This window comes from Mauremys reevesii, linkage group 8 (assembly GCF_016161935.1).
Source record: "Mauremys reevesii isolate NIE-2019 linkage group 8, ASM1616193v1, whole genome shotgun sequence".
NCBI lineage: Eukaryota > Metazoa > Chordata > Testudines > Geoemydidae > Mauremys > Mauremys reevesii.
Window position 1 is genome coordinate 70,326,185 of NC_052630.1, and position 16,910 is coordinate 70,343,094.

The 16,910-nt window shown below is 42.0% G+C and overlaps 1 protein-coding gene across 7 annotated transcripts in view; it reads left to right on the plus strand.

Annotated features, from left to right (window-relative positions):
• COL11A1 (collagen type XI alpha 1 chain) overlaps nucleotides 1–16,910 on the plus strand; it is a 237,297-nt gene that overhangs the window by 152,037 nt on the left and 68,350 nt on the right. For all 7 annotated transcript variants that reach the window (XM_039483995.1, XM_039483989.1, XM_039483992.1 and 4 more), the window contains 3 exons: nucleotides 4,766–4,873; nucleotides 7,282–7,389; nucleotides 8,565–8,618. In XM_039483995.1, the coding sequence (XP_039339929.1) occupies nucleotides 4,766–4,873; nucleotides 7,282–7,389; nucleotides 8,565–8,618 (270 nt within the window). The remainder of the gene's footprint in view (nucleotides 1–4,765; nucleotides 4,874–7,281; nucleotides 7,390–8,564; nucleotides 8,619–16,910) is intronic.

Below are 16,910 nucleotides of genomic sequence, written 5' to 3' on the forward strand. Positions count from 1 at the left end.
CTTCAGGACTTAAATAGAGTGGAGGACCTTGCACTGAATTAATTTCACCAACTTTGATGCTCAGCCTTTAGACCATTACCTAAATTACATCCAGAAACTGGGTGCCATCTAATGAGGTCTGCATGTGGCCTCAGAGGAGAGTGGTACCAAAAAGTGTTGGCAGCTGAGGATCATTGGGTTGGGTGTCTTGTGAGTGGGTTTCAGCAGTTAGCCTGTTAGAACTGGCCACTTCTAATGCAGCCTATCAGGAGGGTTCTGCAGACGGAGGTAGGTACTGGGATATTTGTCAAAGTTGGCAGTTAGAGAAAAGAAGTAGAATCAGGTGCTTGTCCATTGGCAGCAATGAAAATGTTTCAGAGGGCTCCAGAGTGGGAGAGAGAGCATCTCCTGACGCTTGCTGATATTGGGTGAAAAGGGATCAGGATGCCTCTGGGGGAATGGGGTGCTTTTCGGGGCAGGTTCAGGCATTGAAAGAAGAGTTGAGGTATTTGGGGGACTGGAGCAGCTGATACAGGATAGGATCTGATCAGAGCTTTTGTGGGAGTCATTTTATAAATGCATATGCTTGACCCCAGTGTTCTAAGGGCTATAAGATATTTTTAAGGCTTGCTAGAGGCCACATAACTCTGTTTTAAAACCTTATTTATGCATATCACAATTATCTGTTTCTTATTTTTAAACCTTCCTCTTACATATTAAAAGAATGACCTTATTTAATATAATTAAAAAAATGGAAACAGGTTACAAGCAAGGCACAGAAACCAAGCAACTAAGCAACATGATGAAGGTCTTGCAGAATATTGTAGCTGTATTCCTGACATAATTTATTAGTGACACAAATAGCATGTGATGAATAGACATTTTGAAATTAAATTATTCAATTATTTTTCAGAGAACTATTTATGCTTCAAATTAAACCCATTAGATTTTTCCCCTTCAGATTTCTTATAGTAGTATCAGAAAAGATATATTGAGCAATTAACCCAGGCTATGCTTTGTATTAATTATGCAAATTTTTAAAATGTTCTGGACCTTACTTTTATCTATTCTTTTAATGAAAGTATAAATAACATTTTATCTATCTATAGACTAACTTTTTTAAATGATCATTGAAAAAATCCTATCAAGATCTACACATGAGTTATTGTCCTTCAGTTTATATAATGTGTAGTTTTAAACATCCCATAATTTAGTTTTGAAGATTATTTACCTCTTACAAAATTAAACCTAACTTTAATAAGCAAAATAATTTTAACTTTTGCAGCTGAAAAAATGTTCAGATGCTGTATTTGTTGTTAAAAAAACTAAAGCTAATATCAATTCCACTGAAAAAGGACTTAACTAATACAATATAGTTACCATCGCTGTTAGTCCACAGAATCTTCTTGTTCTTGTGCTCTGCAGTTGTAGAACCTTATTGTGATTCTCTGGAGGAAATATTCCTTTTCTACTGGCCATATACTCTATCTGTTCTTCCAGAGAAGGGTTTATATTATCCTTCGCTCCTTTACCTTTGGCTAGATTCAGCCCTATGCACTGTTCACACTGAAAGGGATAGAGAGGAGAAGCACAGCACCTGACGGAGGAATAGAGGCTTGCAAAGCCAGAGTTCCTCCTTCCTCCTAGAATTTCTCAGCCACACACTCTTGTACCAGCATTGAAGAAGGTGCAGCATACACCAGCCTCTCTGTCCAGCTCAGCTGTCTGGGCATGGAGTTGGCATGGTGCCATTTCCAGACTCCTTGAAAGCTCTCAATACTATGGTGGCACCGGAGGAAACAGGCCAGTCTCTATGTGGAAGATACAAGGGGTGGGGTTGTTCCTTCCCAACTCTCTGCCAACACATTGTGTAGAATCTGGCCCTATATTTTTAAAGTGCTGTCAGGAACTCTATTGGGAGTGTCATAGATGTCTTAGTGTTAAGGCAAGTTCTTTAGCTCACAGCCAGCCAAGCTAAAATTTTAGAGGGGTCACAGCTGAATTTTGTTGCTGTGCTTTTCTGGCTCTTAACACCAGGAATTTGTAAATTTGACGGAACAGGACAATTCATTGGTTTGGTAATGGGATATGGAGCATCTTACCAGTGGGTCATGATTTGAGACCAGCCCAGCTGGCGAAAAGGATTTACAATCACTACTGTTTGTTGATATGTAAAGTAGTTGATGGTTTCAACCCAGTTACTGAACGGTTGTCTACCAACATCAAAATATGAGCTATATAGGATTCCATTGATTTGGATGGGATTGTGCTATTGGCTAATCCATATTATCCTGGCATTCTCTGAATGCTCCTCACCACTTCTGCTCCCTTTTTGGAACTGGCAGGTAGAATCAGATCTCTCTGCTTCTTCTCTCCCCTTCCATCCCTGGGCAAGACTAATTGATATCTGTCCATTTAGAATGAGCATAAATATGACAGAAAAAAATCAGAATTTTCCCAATTAGTCCATCCGAGCAGGCTCTCTCTATTTGTGAAGTACTGAGGGTTTTTATATACACATTTTTTCTAGGCAGCTCAATCCAGCAGAAAAGATCCAAGTCCTGCTCAGCTTCTGAAAGGTCACAAATCTTGGCTCTGTGCCTGGCTGACATATTTAAAGGAGAGCTCAGCCTGTTGTTGAAAGTCCATAAGCACTACACAACACCTGTGCTGCTACAAAGTGCAGAGTCAGCCAGGACATTAAGAACATTATTTTAACTTATGGATGCTTCAGTAGCCTCAGAATGATTGGACTTAAAAGATGTTAGAGTATACACAAAAGACAGTAATATGATCCAGATATTTTTAAATCCTTAGAAGTGAGGTATTTCAGCATAGAGCAAAACCAACTCTTCTGTCATTATTTTCTGTATAAAATTAATATATTTCTGACAAGCCTGCCTGGGCATTTTTTTTAAACATTTTTGGTAATAGACTTTTATCCACTTTTGTGTTGATCTTAAATAGTGGAATCCAATCCTGCATTGTGCAGTGCTTTGAATTCAATAGGACTTCATATAATACTTTGAAGTCAATTGGGTTCTACACAGACAGACTGCTATCCCATACAGAGCCCCATGGCTTCTGCACACAGCATAATGTATGATCAAATTAATTCATAATGGTGAGCTAGTTCCTGAAATATTTAGCCTTCACAATTCTGCCCTATGTTACTATGCAGTATGTATTCATTTATCAGGGTAATAAGTTTCTTTACATCAAAAAACAAGCAATTTCCTACAAAAAATGATGAACCATATTACAGCCCCAGGGTCTGTTCCAAAATACTACTAACTCAAGCAGGAAGGGCTACTTGTGAAAGGGACTTTGTACTAAACTGAGATTGGCCTGAGTAAGAACTGAGTATGGACTTTAGGATTAAACCTTTCAGCATTCAGCATCCGCACACACTGAATCTAGTACTCGGGCTTTCACTGAATAGCAATACACATCCTTTGTATTGGGCAAAAGATTTAGAGATTTAAAAAATCCTAGAACAAATTCTTCATTTAGAGACAAGAGTTCTAAAGTGAAAGCTGATTTTTGGGGAGAAAAATACGCAGTGTTTAACTGAGTCTGCAATTCCTGGCAATGACCATTTCAAATATGTTTGGGCATTTGCTTTTCAACTTTTTCCATTTTAGTTTAATACAACTATCAAGCTAACTAGTAAGGCTAACCCACCTTTTACAGTTTGGATAATGGCTGTGAGACAAGGTTAATAAGTGCTGCTACTCTACTAGTTGTTGTTAGAGTTTTATTTAAAAAACAAAAACGTTTCACGGTGGAAGGACTCAATGTCCATTCTGAACTTTTTGGCCATGAAAACAACCAGTAGTCAGAAATAGCAGTGATTAATGTAATTCTAAGCCAAAGGACTGGGAAAATGCTGATGGAAAGTCATACTGATGTCCACTCACCTATGCATATCTGATCAACAACTGAAGCCAACATTTTTGAACCAGTATCCTCTATGAGGTCACATTTGGGGGGATGGGAAGGGCTAGGTGTGAGAAGCACTAGCACTCTTTATCCCCTACAGTCATAATTGCTGTTGCCATTAACAATGCAATGATTGCCACCTGCACTATGGACACCATCACGGCTTCCACCTCTGTCCTAATTGCCACTAATCCTAGTGCTATTAGCATGACACATTCTCTCACCACATTCTTTTTTCCTAAAGGGCTAGCATGACATGAACCTATGCTACATTCTAACTATACCTTATTCCTGGAAATATTAATGCTGAGATATTTCCTGGCGGCATTTATCCTTGGATCTTGAGTTTATTACAACAGTTATTGCAAATCTAATATTAGTCAGAATAAAAGCAAGTCATCTCAGATCAATGTTAGGCCTCCTAAACTATATGACCAGGATCCACAAAGGCATTTGTGTTGATGAAGTCAAAGTGACCATGACCATTGCCAGGAAATCTTCCACTATTTCTAACACAGATGATGCTCAACAAACTTCAGAATGGCTATTGCCATTTCTCATCGATTACAGTCAAATGTTTGAGCCCAAATGGGCACCATTGGGCACTATTGCACACTCAGGTAGATGGCAAAATCTTATCTAAATATTCTTTAGAATATAAATACCATGTATGATCTGAATCCATGAAATCCCATTAGTAGTGGGCAGTTGGCTTTGAGAATACCCATCCGCGTCAAGTCCGATTGAAGGATGGAAGTTTATGCTTGGAAGCTGAAGAACAGTGAGAAGCTTACATGGACAACATTAGAATTCTCTGCATACTTAGTATTTTTTTTCCTTCCAGGGTTCTCCAGGTGAACGTGGATCAGCAGGAACTGCTGGCCCTATTGGTCTACCGGGCCGTCCAGGTCCTCAAGGTCCTCCAGGCCCAGCAGGAGAGAAGGGTGCTCCTGTAAGTAATTCCAAGGAGATGGAACATAAGACTGTTACAGTACAGAAATTATTAATTTTCATTCAAGAACTTTAGCTGTTCACACTGCAGGACCTTCCTATTGCATATGTGCCCAGCACACCTGCCCTACTCCTTTTATATTTATAATATAGAAAATTGCAAAATAAATTAAACTGGATGACAACATTTATATTTTTGCACATTATAATACCTAGGAGGACGAGTTCAACAAGGCTGAATCATTATTAGTACAAAGGTGGCAGAATCCATTCAAAAATATTTTGCCAAATTGTAATTTTGATTCAAATTTTTAACCTGCTTCTGCATATTGAAGTGCAAATTTATTTCTCACTTTGTTATCAGATTTCATTACCATTCACTCCTATTTTTCAGTATGTTCTTTCTCAGCAATTGGTGCCTTTCTGGTACTTTTTTAGTCTTTGATGTGATCATCGATGAATACCTGACTACTCATTTTTTCAGACTCTCAGCCTGCTTTTATTTTAGGCACATAAAGCACACTGCTCACCAGAATTATTATTATTGTTTGTTTGTTATTGCTCCTTTGGTATCATTTCTATTCTTATTTGCTGTCATCTCCCTCTTTTTTCACCTGACCATCTCAAGAGCCATTTTGAAAATGTGAAATAGTTGTTAACAGAGTTACTCACACAACCACATATTAACTGCCATGTGATATAAAGTTATGAGCTTTACAGTTTCACATATATGGGTCCCTATTATAGTTTGGCCAGCCTTATGGAGAAAAATTCTAGAGGACTGGAACATGGTGAGTTTAAATATCAAACTGAAATAGAAAATGTCAGGATGAGTTTGGCAGTCATTTGGGTTGCACCATACACAGAACTCTGGGGTTCACCTCTAGAGCCTGGAAAGGAACTTTCCTGTAAGTTATCCCAAAAGACCCATGGTCTGGACTCTGTGCCCCAGAGGAAGGGTGAAGGAGAAAGCCAGCAACTGCTAAAAGAAGCCCATTTGCCAATAACTTGGTGTGAGAGTATAGACTCTTCTGAGTTTATGTTATAACAATGACATCATGCTGAATTCAGGCTTCATAGAACTGTATCTTAATATTTAAACCTCAACATTTGTATATTTGCCTAGTCCTGGTCCTGATTTAGCATAAAATACCCCCTATTTCAACTCAGAGTGGAATTTAGCCATTTAATATTACATGCATACACAGTCAGCCTTCATTGTCTTATTAAGGGGCTACATTATGAAGAAGCTGGTTGTGATTTCTGCTGATTTGTACTATTAATAATTTAGTTATTTACAAGTTCTGTTGGACAGTAGTGCACAGAGGAACTTAGGGACCAGATTCTCTGCTGCATTTAGCTTCCACTTGAAACAGAGGTAGTTGGGTTGTCAGGAAGCCAGTTATGGCTCCCTGATTTTCTCCCAAGTCCCAGGTGCAGGTTAGAGCAGCTTAGGAACAGTTCTAACATGTGTCAGATAACAATGGTTGCCAAGAAACCATCTGTCAGCCCTGGATAGGTACAGTTTATTATACACCTCCACCCTTGCCTTCAGCTTATCCTTCCTTGCACCCAATATAGTCCTTGCACTGGAGATTGGGGGCAAAGTGGTGTGGAAACTTTCTCTTCCAGCTACATACCAATTGGGAATTCCTCCATGCCAGGAAAATACCCAGCAAGGGTAGATTCATAGATTCATAGATTCTAGAACTGGAAGGGACCTCGAGAGGTCATCGAGTCCAGTCCCCTGCCCTCATGACCAGTCTCCTAAAGTAGTAGTACTGAGAATCTCCCTATATGTGAATAATTGTTTGAGGACAGCTTTTAAACATGGTTAATTGTTCTAGCACAAAATGTAAAGACAATTAATTATCATTCATTGAAATGGGTTGTTTGGAAAAGGAATGATTAGACATACGTGCTAAATTGACCTCCAGTGTTACTCTTTTATAATCATGTAAGGTATGGAGTTGGTATCAGGAAATGTGACAGTGTTTGTGAGATGCAGTGTTGTTGTAACCATGTTTGGACCAGGATCTTAAAGACAAGGAGGGTGAGGTCATATATTTTATGGGGCCAACTTGAGAGATAGAGAGACCTCTTCTTCAGTTACCTGAAGACGAGCTCTGTGAAAGCTTGTCTATCTCACCAATGGAAGTTGCCCCAATAACAGATATTACCTCACCCACCTTGTCTTTCTAATGTTTGTGAGAGGTATTCATTTGATCTTTTTTATTGTGATTGTGTGAATGTGATGAAGGCCACCATATAAAAGAAAGGGATTTCAGTCAGACATCTTTGCATGTTGCTATATAACGATTTGCATATTGGTTGATGAAGTATGAATTAATTGTACAAAATTCTTAATTATTCTCTTGTGAGAAATACAGATGATTTTTCTTTCTTCAGGGTGAAAAAGGTCCTCAAGGTCCAGCTGGACGAGATGGAGTACAGGGTCCTGTAGGTCTTCCAGGTCCTGCTGGTCCTGGTGGTTCTCCTGGAGAAGATGGTGACAAGGTCAGTCCTTATTGTTTGCATTTGTCTGCCTGTGTGATGATTTATACACAAAATGGACTTGCTGTAGCTGTCATCACATTAGACACTGTGGCTAAACATCACTTTTTTTTTTTTTAAAGTCAGACATCGGAGTAATAGGGGATCAGGATCTGTGTCCAAGAAACAGTAGACAATTTAAGATTTCTACCAGTAGAGAAGTGAGGTTGAAACTGTAGCAAAACAAATCAGGATACATGATGTTAAAATTTATTTTTGCCTATTTAAAAAAAAATCGGCTTAGTGAATGAGAAATATAAAACATTCCCAATAAAGCATAGTCTTTTAATCTTGTTGATGGTGGAATAGGGCCTCAGCATTAAGTATTGAGAGCATAAAAACAAAGAGACTAATTCTTCCTGGGCTCACTGACTCCAAGAAGAGTTGAGGGTTCTCAGCACCTCTCAGGATTCAACTTAGATTTGGTCTAGTATTATTCTTTGAAACCCATCACAGTTTTAACTAGCTTCACTAACACACATAGAAATACTTTGAGGTTTACATTTGTAGTACATGGCTGTGTTATTTGTGTTATTATTTAACTAGGAATTTTTATGCTCTAGGAATTATTTGGGGGAAATTCTATGGCCTGTGTTATACAGATGATCACAATGGTCCCTGCTGGCCTTGGAATCTATGAACCCACAGAGAGTCCTTATGTTAAATCACACAAACTATCTTTTATTATTGTGCTAAACCAAATAAAACTTTCTTAGATGTTTACTGGGTAATTTGAGTCTAGTTGAGGTGTTGAAATACCATTCACAACAATGAGAAGCAGTTGTTCAGTCATGTGTAATTAGATTAGTCTATAAATCAAGGTATTTTCATTATCAGTTCATATTGAAGCTAACGTGAGAAAAAACAGTTCCTTTATTTATAACCCAGTTGTAGTATACGTCAAAGGGAGGTCATGTTGCATTTTGCAGCATGCCAATCAATATCTGGATTAATCTGTCATACCAATGTGATTGATCCATGCAAAACTGTTCCCCTTAGGCCTTCACACTTGAAACTGCAACGTAAAACAGGCAGCATAATCATGTTAAAGGTGACGTTTAAAGATACAGTGTTATTGAGTGCAGTTAGGAAGTAGGCCATTCTAAAGAAGGAACGTAACTTCTGGCTTTCAATTACAGGGTGAAATTGGTGAACCAGGTCAGAAAGGCAGTAAGGGTGACAAGGGAGAAAATGTGAGTATCTAACTACTTTATCCAGTGTATTGGCTTCACTTTTTTATTGCCTTTGAATCAATTACTGCACTCTTGGTATCTAATGAATAATTTGCTGAGTCAGCAGGACCCAGGCATATGTCTCAAATACACTTCAACTAGTAGAAACACAGAAAACTGTCAATCACATTTTGTGACTTAATTACACCTTTAAAATATTTTACCTAGAATTTTAACATAATGTTAACAATACTCTACATAAATAGCGAGTATTCTCTTACACCCAGTTAGCTTAGGGTATAATTAGGAGATAGATGGGTGTAACAGAGGGTAGAAAGTATCAAAGAGCATATATGCAATTATGTATTACTGTGATAGCATCCAATACATATTGAGTGTGAACATGAAATGAAGGTGTCATAGGTCTCACCCCCACTCTGAACTTTAGGGTACAGATGTGGGGACCTGCATGGACACTTCTAAGCTTAATTATCAGCTTAGATCTGGTCTTGCTGCCACCATCCAGAATTTCGGAGTACCTAATAATTGGAGATATACCAATCTCCTAGAACTGGAAGGGACCTTGGTAGGTCATTGAGTCCAGCCCCCTGACTTCACTAGCAGGACCAATTTTTGCCCCAGATCCCTAAGTGGCCCCCTCAAGGATTGAACTCATAATGCTGGGTTTAGCAGGCCAATGCTCAAACCACTGAGCTATCCCTCCCCCTGATCATGCCCTTCCCCCCAAAAAAACCTTCCCCTTCCTGGGTAGCCTTGAGAGACACCTCCACCAATTTCCTGGTGAGTCCAGATCCAATTCCCTTTGATCTCAAAAACAAGGAAGAATTACTCCTTCCTCCTCCCTTTTCCTCCCCACCAATCCCTGGTGAGTCCAGATCCAATTCCCTTGGATCTAAAAAAAAACAACAGGGAAAAAATCAATCAAGTTCTTAAAAAGAAGTCTTTTAATTAAAGAAAAGAAAGGTAAAAGAAAGAAGAAAAAAACCTCTGGGGGACAGCATATCAGCTAATCTCACAGACAATAGATTGAAAACACAGGATGTTCCCCTGGGCAAAAATCTTAATACACACAAGACTACACAATTTGATAATTCCCTTAATGGCACCAAGACAAGTCACAAAAGAAAATAAACATAAACCTATTTATTCCTTTCTAAAACTTACTACTCTGATAAGAGGCTTGTTCCTTGATCTTTTCACTCTGGCTGAAACTGAAACTGACTAAACAAAGGAAACTTCCCTCCTTCCTTTTGAAACATCTTGTTCCCCCATTGGTTCCTCTGGTCAGGTGTCAGCTAGGCTAGGTGAACTTCTTAACCCTTTACAGGTAAAAGAGGCATTAACCCTTAACTATCTGTTTATGACAGAAGGTGTGGAAATATGTCCAGTATTTTATTCTAAAACATGTCCTTTGTGAAGCTTTTGAAATGTATTTTATCACCGATGAGCTAACTTCATGGATCTCTGAGGTTCAATTCAGACAGGTATCCGAAAGCAAGACATTTTATGCAAACTTTCAAATGTTTCAAGTCACTAGGGCCATGGGATTGAGCCTCCCAGCCTGAGTGAACAGACATACGCTAGCAGAGCTTAAGCAAGCACATTAAAAAGAGCAGTACTGATACTTCAGCTCAGCCTCTTAAGACCTCCCAGCCCCTTGGATCTGAGCTCAGGAGACTAGCCTGAGGCCTGGTCTACACTACGCGTTTATACCGAATTTAGCAGCGTTAAACCGATTTTACGCTGCACCCATCCACACAACGAAGCCCTTTATATCGATATAAAGGGCTCTTAAAACCGATTTCTGTACTCCTCCCCGACGAGGGGAGTAGCGCTGAAATCGGTATTGCCATGTTGGATTAGGGTTAGTGTGGCCGCAATTCGACGGTATTGGCCTCCGAGAGCTATCCCACAGTGCACCATTGTGACCGCTCTGGAAAGCCATCTGAACTCAGATGCACTGGCCAGGTAGACAGGAAAAGCCCCGCGAACTTTTGAATTTCATTTCCTGTTTGGCCAGCATGGAGAGCTCACCAGCACAGGTGACCACGCAGAGCTCATCAGCACAGGTAACAATGCAGTCTCCTGATAATCGAAAAAGAGCTCCAGCATGGACTGCACGGGAGGTACTGGATCTGATCGCTGTATGGGGAGAGGATTCTGTGCTAACAGAGCTTCGTTCCAAAAGATGAAATGAAAAAACATTTGAAAAAATTTCCAAGGTCATGATGCAGAGAGGCCACACCAGGGACTCAGTGCAGTGCCGTGTGAAAGTTAAGGAGCTCAGATAAGCCTACCAGAAAACCAAAGAAGCAAACGGAAAGTCCGGGGCAGGGCCAAAAACATGCCACTTCTATGCTGAGCTGCATGCAATTCTAGGGGGGTCCGCCACCACTACCCCACCCCTGTCCGTGGATTCCGAGGTGGGGGTGGTAATCGCAGCCATGGCTGAGGATTCTGCAGACGGGGAAGATGAAGAGGAGGAAGAGGACGACGAGCTTGCAGAGAGCACACAGCACTCTGTTCTCCCCAACAGCCAGGAGCTTTTTCTCACCCTGACGGAATTACCCTCCCAGCCCTCCCAAGCAACTATCCCAGACAATGAAGCCATGGAAGGGACCTCTGGTGAGTGTACCTTGTAAATATAAGACATGGTTTAAAAGCAAGCGTTTTTTAATGATTAATTTGCTCTGAGGACTTGGGATGCATTCGCGGCCAGTACAGTTACTGGAAAAGTCTGTTAACATGTCTGGGGATGGAGCGGAAATCCTCCAGGGACATCTCCATGAAGCTCTCCTGGAGGTACTCCAAAAGCCTTTGCAGAAGGTTTCTGGGCAGCGCTGCTTTATTCCGTCCTCCATGGTAGGACACTTGACCACGCCATGCATGTAGCAAGTAATCTGGTATCATTGCATGACAAAGCCTAGCTGCGTATGGTCCCGGTGATTGCTGGCATTCAAGCAACATCCGTTCTTTATCTTGCTGTGTTATCCTCAGAAGAGTGATATCGTTCATGGTAACCTGGTTGAAATTCAGGAATTTAAGTAAGGGGACAGAGATGGCCATTCCTACTGGGCTGTTTGCCTGTGGCTTAAAAGAAATCCTTCCCTGCAGGTAGCCAAGCGGGGGGAAAGGGGGGGGGCGCGATTGGTGCTGAGCTTTTCCGCATTTGGCTAGCAGTGATCTTTCCTGCTACCAGCCATGCGGTTGGGGCGGGGGGGAAAGAGGGGTGTTTAGCAGTGATCTTCCATGATACCAGCCACGCGGTTGCGGGGGTAAGGGGGGTGTTTAGCAGTGAGCTTCCATGATACCAGCCATGGGGTGGTTTCTGCTGCTGCACGTTAACAGGAAAGAAGCAGCACTCAACGGGCTTTGCTTGCTATTTGGGAAAGGAGGGCTCTGGATAGATGAAGGCTGCAGAAGACGAAAGACAATGGCTTACCATGGCTGCATGCAAGCCAAATTCTGCTGCCCGGACCTGCGGCTGTGACCTGTAACACCAAAGCCGCAGGCACTCAATATTAAGATGCAAAATGCGACCTTGTAGTGAAAACACATGTGCTATGTAAGGTGAATAGTGTTGTTCACCCTGAAAGAGTATGACCATTGTTCTCTAAAATGTATCTTTTTAAATAATTCTCTCCCTTTTTTCTCTCCCTCATGTAGCTGCAAATTTTTCAAGCCTCCCTATTCCATCCCGAAGGCTATCTCAGATAAGGCGGCGGAAAAAAAAGATGTGAGAAGAAATGTTTTCGGAAATCATGGAAGTGACCCGCAATGAAAGAGCTCATCTGAATGAGTGGAAGGACATGGTAGCGAAGTACAGGAAAGATGCCAGTGACCGCGAGGACAGGAGGGACCAACGTGAGAACAGGAGGGATGAACGTGAGGACAGGAGAGACACTCGAGATGAGAGGAGAGATGCTCGAGATGAGAGGTGGCAGCAGGAAGATCAGCGGTGGCGGGATGCAACTCTGGGGCTGCTGTGTGATCAAACTGACATGCTCTGGCATATGGTGGAGCTTCAGGAACGGCAGCAGGATCACAGAGTGCTGCTGCAGCCCCTGTATAACCACTCTCCTCCCTCACCATGTTCCTTAGCCTCCTCACCTGCCAGACGAGTAAGAACTCGTGGGGGTGGGCTCTGTGCACCCGCCCACTCCACCCCAGTGGACAGCCCAACCAAAAGGCTCTCATTATTATGAAATTTTTTTAGTGGCCTTTTCCTTCCCTACTATTCTCCTCCCAAACCCCACCTGGGCTACCTTGTCAGTTCTCTCCCTCTTTTTAAGAAGAAGAAGAAGAAGAATACATGATTTTTAAACGAGAGTGACTTTATTTCCTTAGAAAGCAAGCTGTGATCGAAGGGGAGGGGTCGGGGGGTGGGGGAGGTTGGCTTACAGGGAATGAGTCAATCAATGGGGGGGGTTCATCAAGGAGAAACAAACACAACAGTCACACTATACCCTGGCCACTGATGAACCAGTGATGAAACTGGTTTTCAAAGCTTCTCTAATGCGCACTGCTTCCTGGTGTGCTCTTCTAATCGCCCTGGTGTCTGGCTGTGCGTAATCAGTGGCCAGGCGATTTGCTTCAGCCTCCCACCCCGCCATAAAGGTCTCCCTCTTACTCTCACAGAGATTGTGGAGCACACAGCAAGCAGCAATAACAATGGGGACATTGGTTTGGCTGAGGTCTGAGCGAGTCAGTAATGTGTGCCAGAGCGCCTTTAAATGGCCAAATGCACATTCTACCACCATTCTGCACTTGCTCAGCCTGTAGTTGAACAGCTCCTGACTAATGTCCAGGCTGCCTGTGTATGGCTTCATGAGCCATGGCATCAAGGGGTAGGCTGGGTCCCCCAGGATAACGACAGGCATTTCAACATCCCCAACTGTTATTTTCTGGTCTGGGAAGTAATTCCCTTGCTGCAGCCATTTAAACAGAGTAGTGTTCCTGAAGACGCGAGCGTCATGAACCCTTCCCGGCCATCCCACGTGGATGTTGGTGAAACGTCCCTTGTAATCCACCAGTTCTTGCAGCACCATGGAAAAGTACCCCTTGCGGTTTATGTAGTGGGTGCCCTGGTGCTCCGGTGCCAAGATAGGGATATGGGTTCCATCTATCGCCTCACCGCAGTTAGGGAATCCCATTGCAGCAAAGCCATCCACTATGACCTGCACATTTCCCAGAGTCACAACCTTTCGTAGCAGCAGCTTAGTGATTGCTTTGGCTACTTGCATCACAGCAGCCCCCACAGTAGATTTGCCCACTCCAAATTGATTCCCAACTGACCGGTAGCTGTCTGGCGTTGCAAGCTTCCAGAGGGCTATTGCCACTCGCTTCTCAACTGTGAGGGCTGCTCTCATCTTTGTATTCTGGCGCTTCAGGGCAGGGGAAAGCAAGTCACAAAGTTCCATGAAAGTGCCCTTACGCATGCGAAAGTTTCACAGCCACTGGGAATCATCCCACACCTGCAATGCTATGCGGTCCCACCAGTCTGTGCTTGTTTCCCGGGCCCAAAATCGGCGTTCCATGGCTAGAACCTGCCCCATTACAAGCAGGATCTCCAATGCGCAGGGGCCCGCGGTTTGAGAGAATTCTGTGTCTACGTCCTCATCACTGTCATTGCCGCGCTGCCGTATCCGCCTCCTCCTCGCCTCAGTTTGAAGGTCCTGGTTCAGCATGCACGAGAATGCGCGAGGTGTTTAAAACGTCCATGATTGCTGTCTTGAGCTCAGCAGGGTCCATGCTTGTCGTGGAATGGCGTCTGCACAGTTCACTCAGGAAAAAAGGTGCGAAACGGTTGGCTGCTGCTGCTTTCACGGAGGGAGGGGTGAGGCTGTACGCAGAAGCACCAGCGGCAATGTTTTTTGCCTCATCAGGCACTGGGATCTCAACCCAGCATTCCAATGGGTGGGGGAGACTGCAGGAACTATTGGCTAGCTACCCACAGTGCAATGCTCAGGAAATCGACGCTAGCCTCAGTACATGGACGCACACCGCCGAATTAATGTGCTTAGTGTGGCCGCGTGCACTCGACTTTATACAATCTGTTTTAAAAAACTGATTTCTGTAAAATCGGAATAATCCCGTAATGTAGACATACCTTGAGTCTCCACCAGAGCTATATTTAGATTGCTAGCTTGAGCTCTGCTAGTGTGGTCTATCTACCTGAGCTGGTAGGCTTGCTCCCTGCTGCAGTGTAAACATATGCGAAGGGCCCACTGAATTCAATCGTAAAACTCCCATAAACTTCCATGGAGCTGGATCAGGATCTAAATATCATGAAAATTCTCACAGGAGTTCAAGTACTTCCATTTTCCAGTCAGACCAGCAATATCTGAAGAACAACCTTCTCCACGGTATTTCAGTACTTCCCGTTCCCCTGATTGCTTTAAAGTTACTGTTTCAAGTCATTTTCAAGTTTCTCGTCAGTGTTTAGGTTTGCTCTTATATTATTTTTTCTGAACAAGTTCAGACAAAATGGGGGAAAAGTCACTGAAGAGAGATTCTTGATTACATTCCAGTTCAAAATGTGTGAGTTAGTAGATCTCAGGGCAAGAGTAGCATATTCAGTCACTTTAAGTATATTGCCAATCCCTATCATGAAAAAGATGTTTTATTATTATTAATTATGCATCTAGCACTATAAATGTAGAAAGTTCTTAGCAACTATCAAATGTATAATTAGATAATCTTCACATCAAACGGCATCTTGTTTAATTCAAGGCATATGCTAATTATTACTTTTAATAATATTTTCATAGAAAAATATATAGAGCAAACTTGTGTTGGAAATGGCATTTTTTTTTAAAGATAAGAGTGTCCTTCTGCAGTTATTCATGCAAAAGGCTCTTACTTCTGCAGTTCCACATGCAGCAAATGCATACATGTCACAATTCTGTTTTGTCAGATCCAATCATAAATGTTGTAGTAAAATATTTGTAGTGGCCTGTTAACACAGGGAACATATTATAGAAATGGTTGAGAAAGCACATCTATTAACTGTCCATGTTTTCTGGGGAATATACCTAGAAAAGGTACTGAACAAATTCCCCTTTGGATTGACATTTTTGGTACTTATTCTCAACCTAGAGATGAACTTTTGGGTGAGTCTGATATAAAAAATGGCCAAATGGAATTTTATCTCAAATGAGAACTTTTTTAAATGAGTTAAATTTTCCAGGTGTGTATTTTGTGCCTAGATAACTGTAAATCAGCTTTATTATTAATTATTGTTGTAAACTTGCCCTGGATGTAGGGACAAATCCAGCTACTACTTATGTAGCTGGAGAGAGCCATTGTGGTACACAAGCATAGTGCTCCTCTATGCCTGGAAAAGGATAGGTTTTGAGGGATTCACATCTTTGTGCAGCCCAAAATCCAATTCCATTCAGGCTCTGTATGTGCCAGCATACAAACTTTCCTGTTCTCCCTCTTAAAGGTGCACAAGGTGAAAACTTTTGCCCTTCCTAAAGGTAATAATTGGAGATATACCAATCTCCTAGAACTGGAAGGGACCCTGAAAGGTCATCTGAGTCCAGCCCCCTGCCTTCACTAGCAGGACCAAGTACTGATTTTGCCCCAGATCCTTAAGTGGTCCCCTTAAGGATTGAACTCACAGCCCTGGGTTCAGCAGGCCAATGCTCAAACCACTGAGCTATCCCTCCCCAGCTATCCCTGCTTTGCCCCATTTCAGCACAGCTACTTGAGTTGGGCATAGGTCTGAAGATTCAGTCCATAACCCTTAATAAGTATTTTTGATATGTTCCAGGAGCCTTCCTTTACAAATAAAGTAATTGCAAAATAAGTGTTTGAAAATTTTATCCTGCACATGCATAATACCCAAGTGTGAGGCTTGCATGAATATGTACATATCTGGAGTATTTCACACTGAAATCCTGGATTGTTTCAGTGTTCATGTGCTGTAGTGTTTTTATTTGAAGGTGTGATACAACTCTGATGTTAGAGCACACAAATGAACTCAGCCACACTGAGTCAGATTCTGCCCTCAACTACGCCTATTCAGCCCACTGACTTCAGAATGTGTGTTTCTGTGAAACTTGCTTTCCCTCCCATAAGACAGGAGTGTGAAGGGGAAGGATAAATGTGCCACCTAGCCTCCCATCAAAGAGTTTGCAGGGGAGGAGACAAGCACTTGAACCTTTCATCTCAGATGACTTCAGGTTCAAATGTTTGTCTCCTGATAAAAGTGAAGGTGAGGAAATGAATCTATTAAGATCAGGGGGCCCTAAGTGAAAATGTTTAAGGCCTAATTTTTTTTCCTTT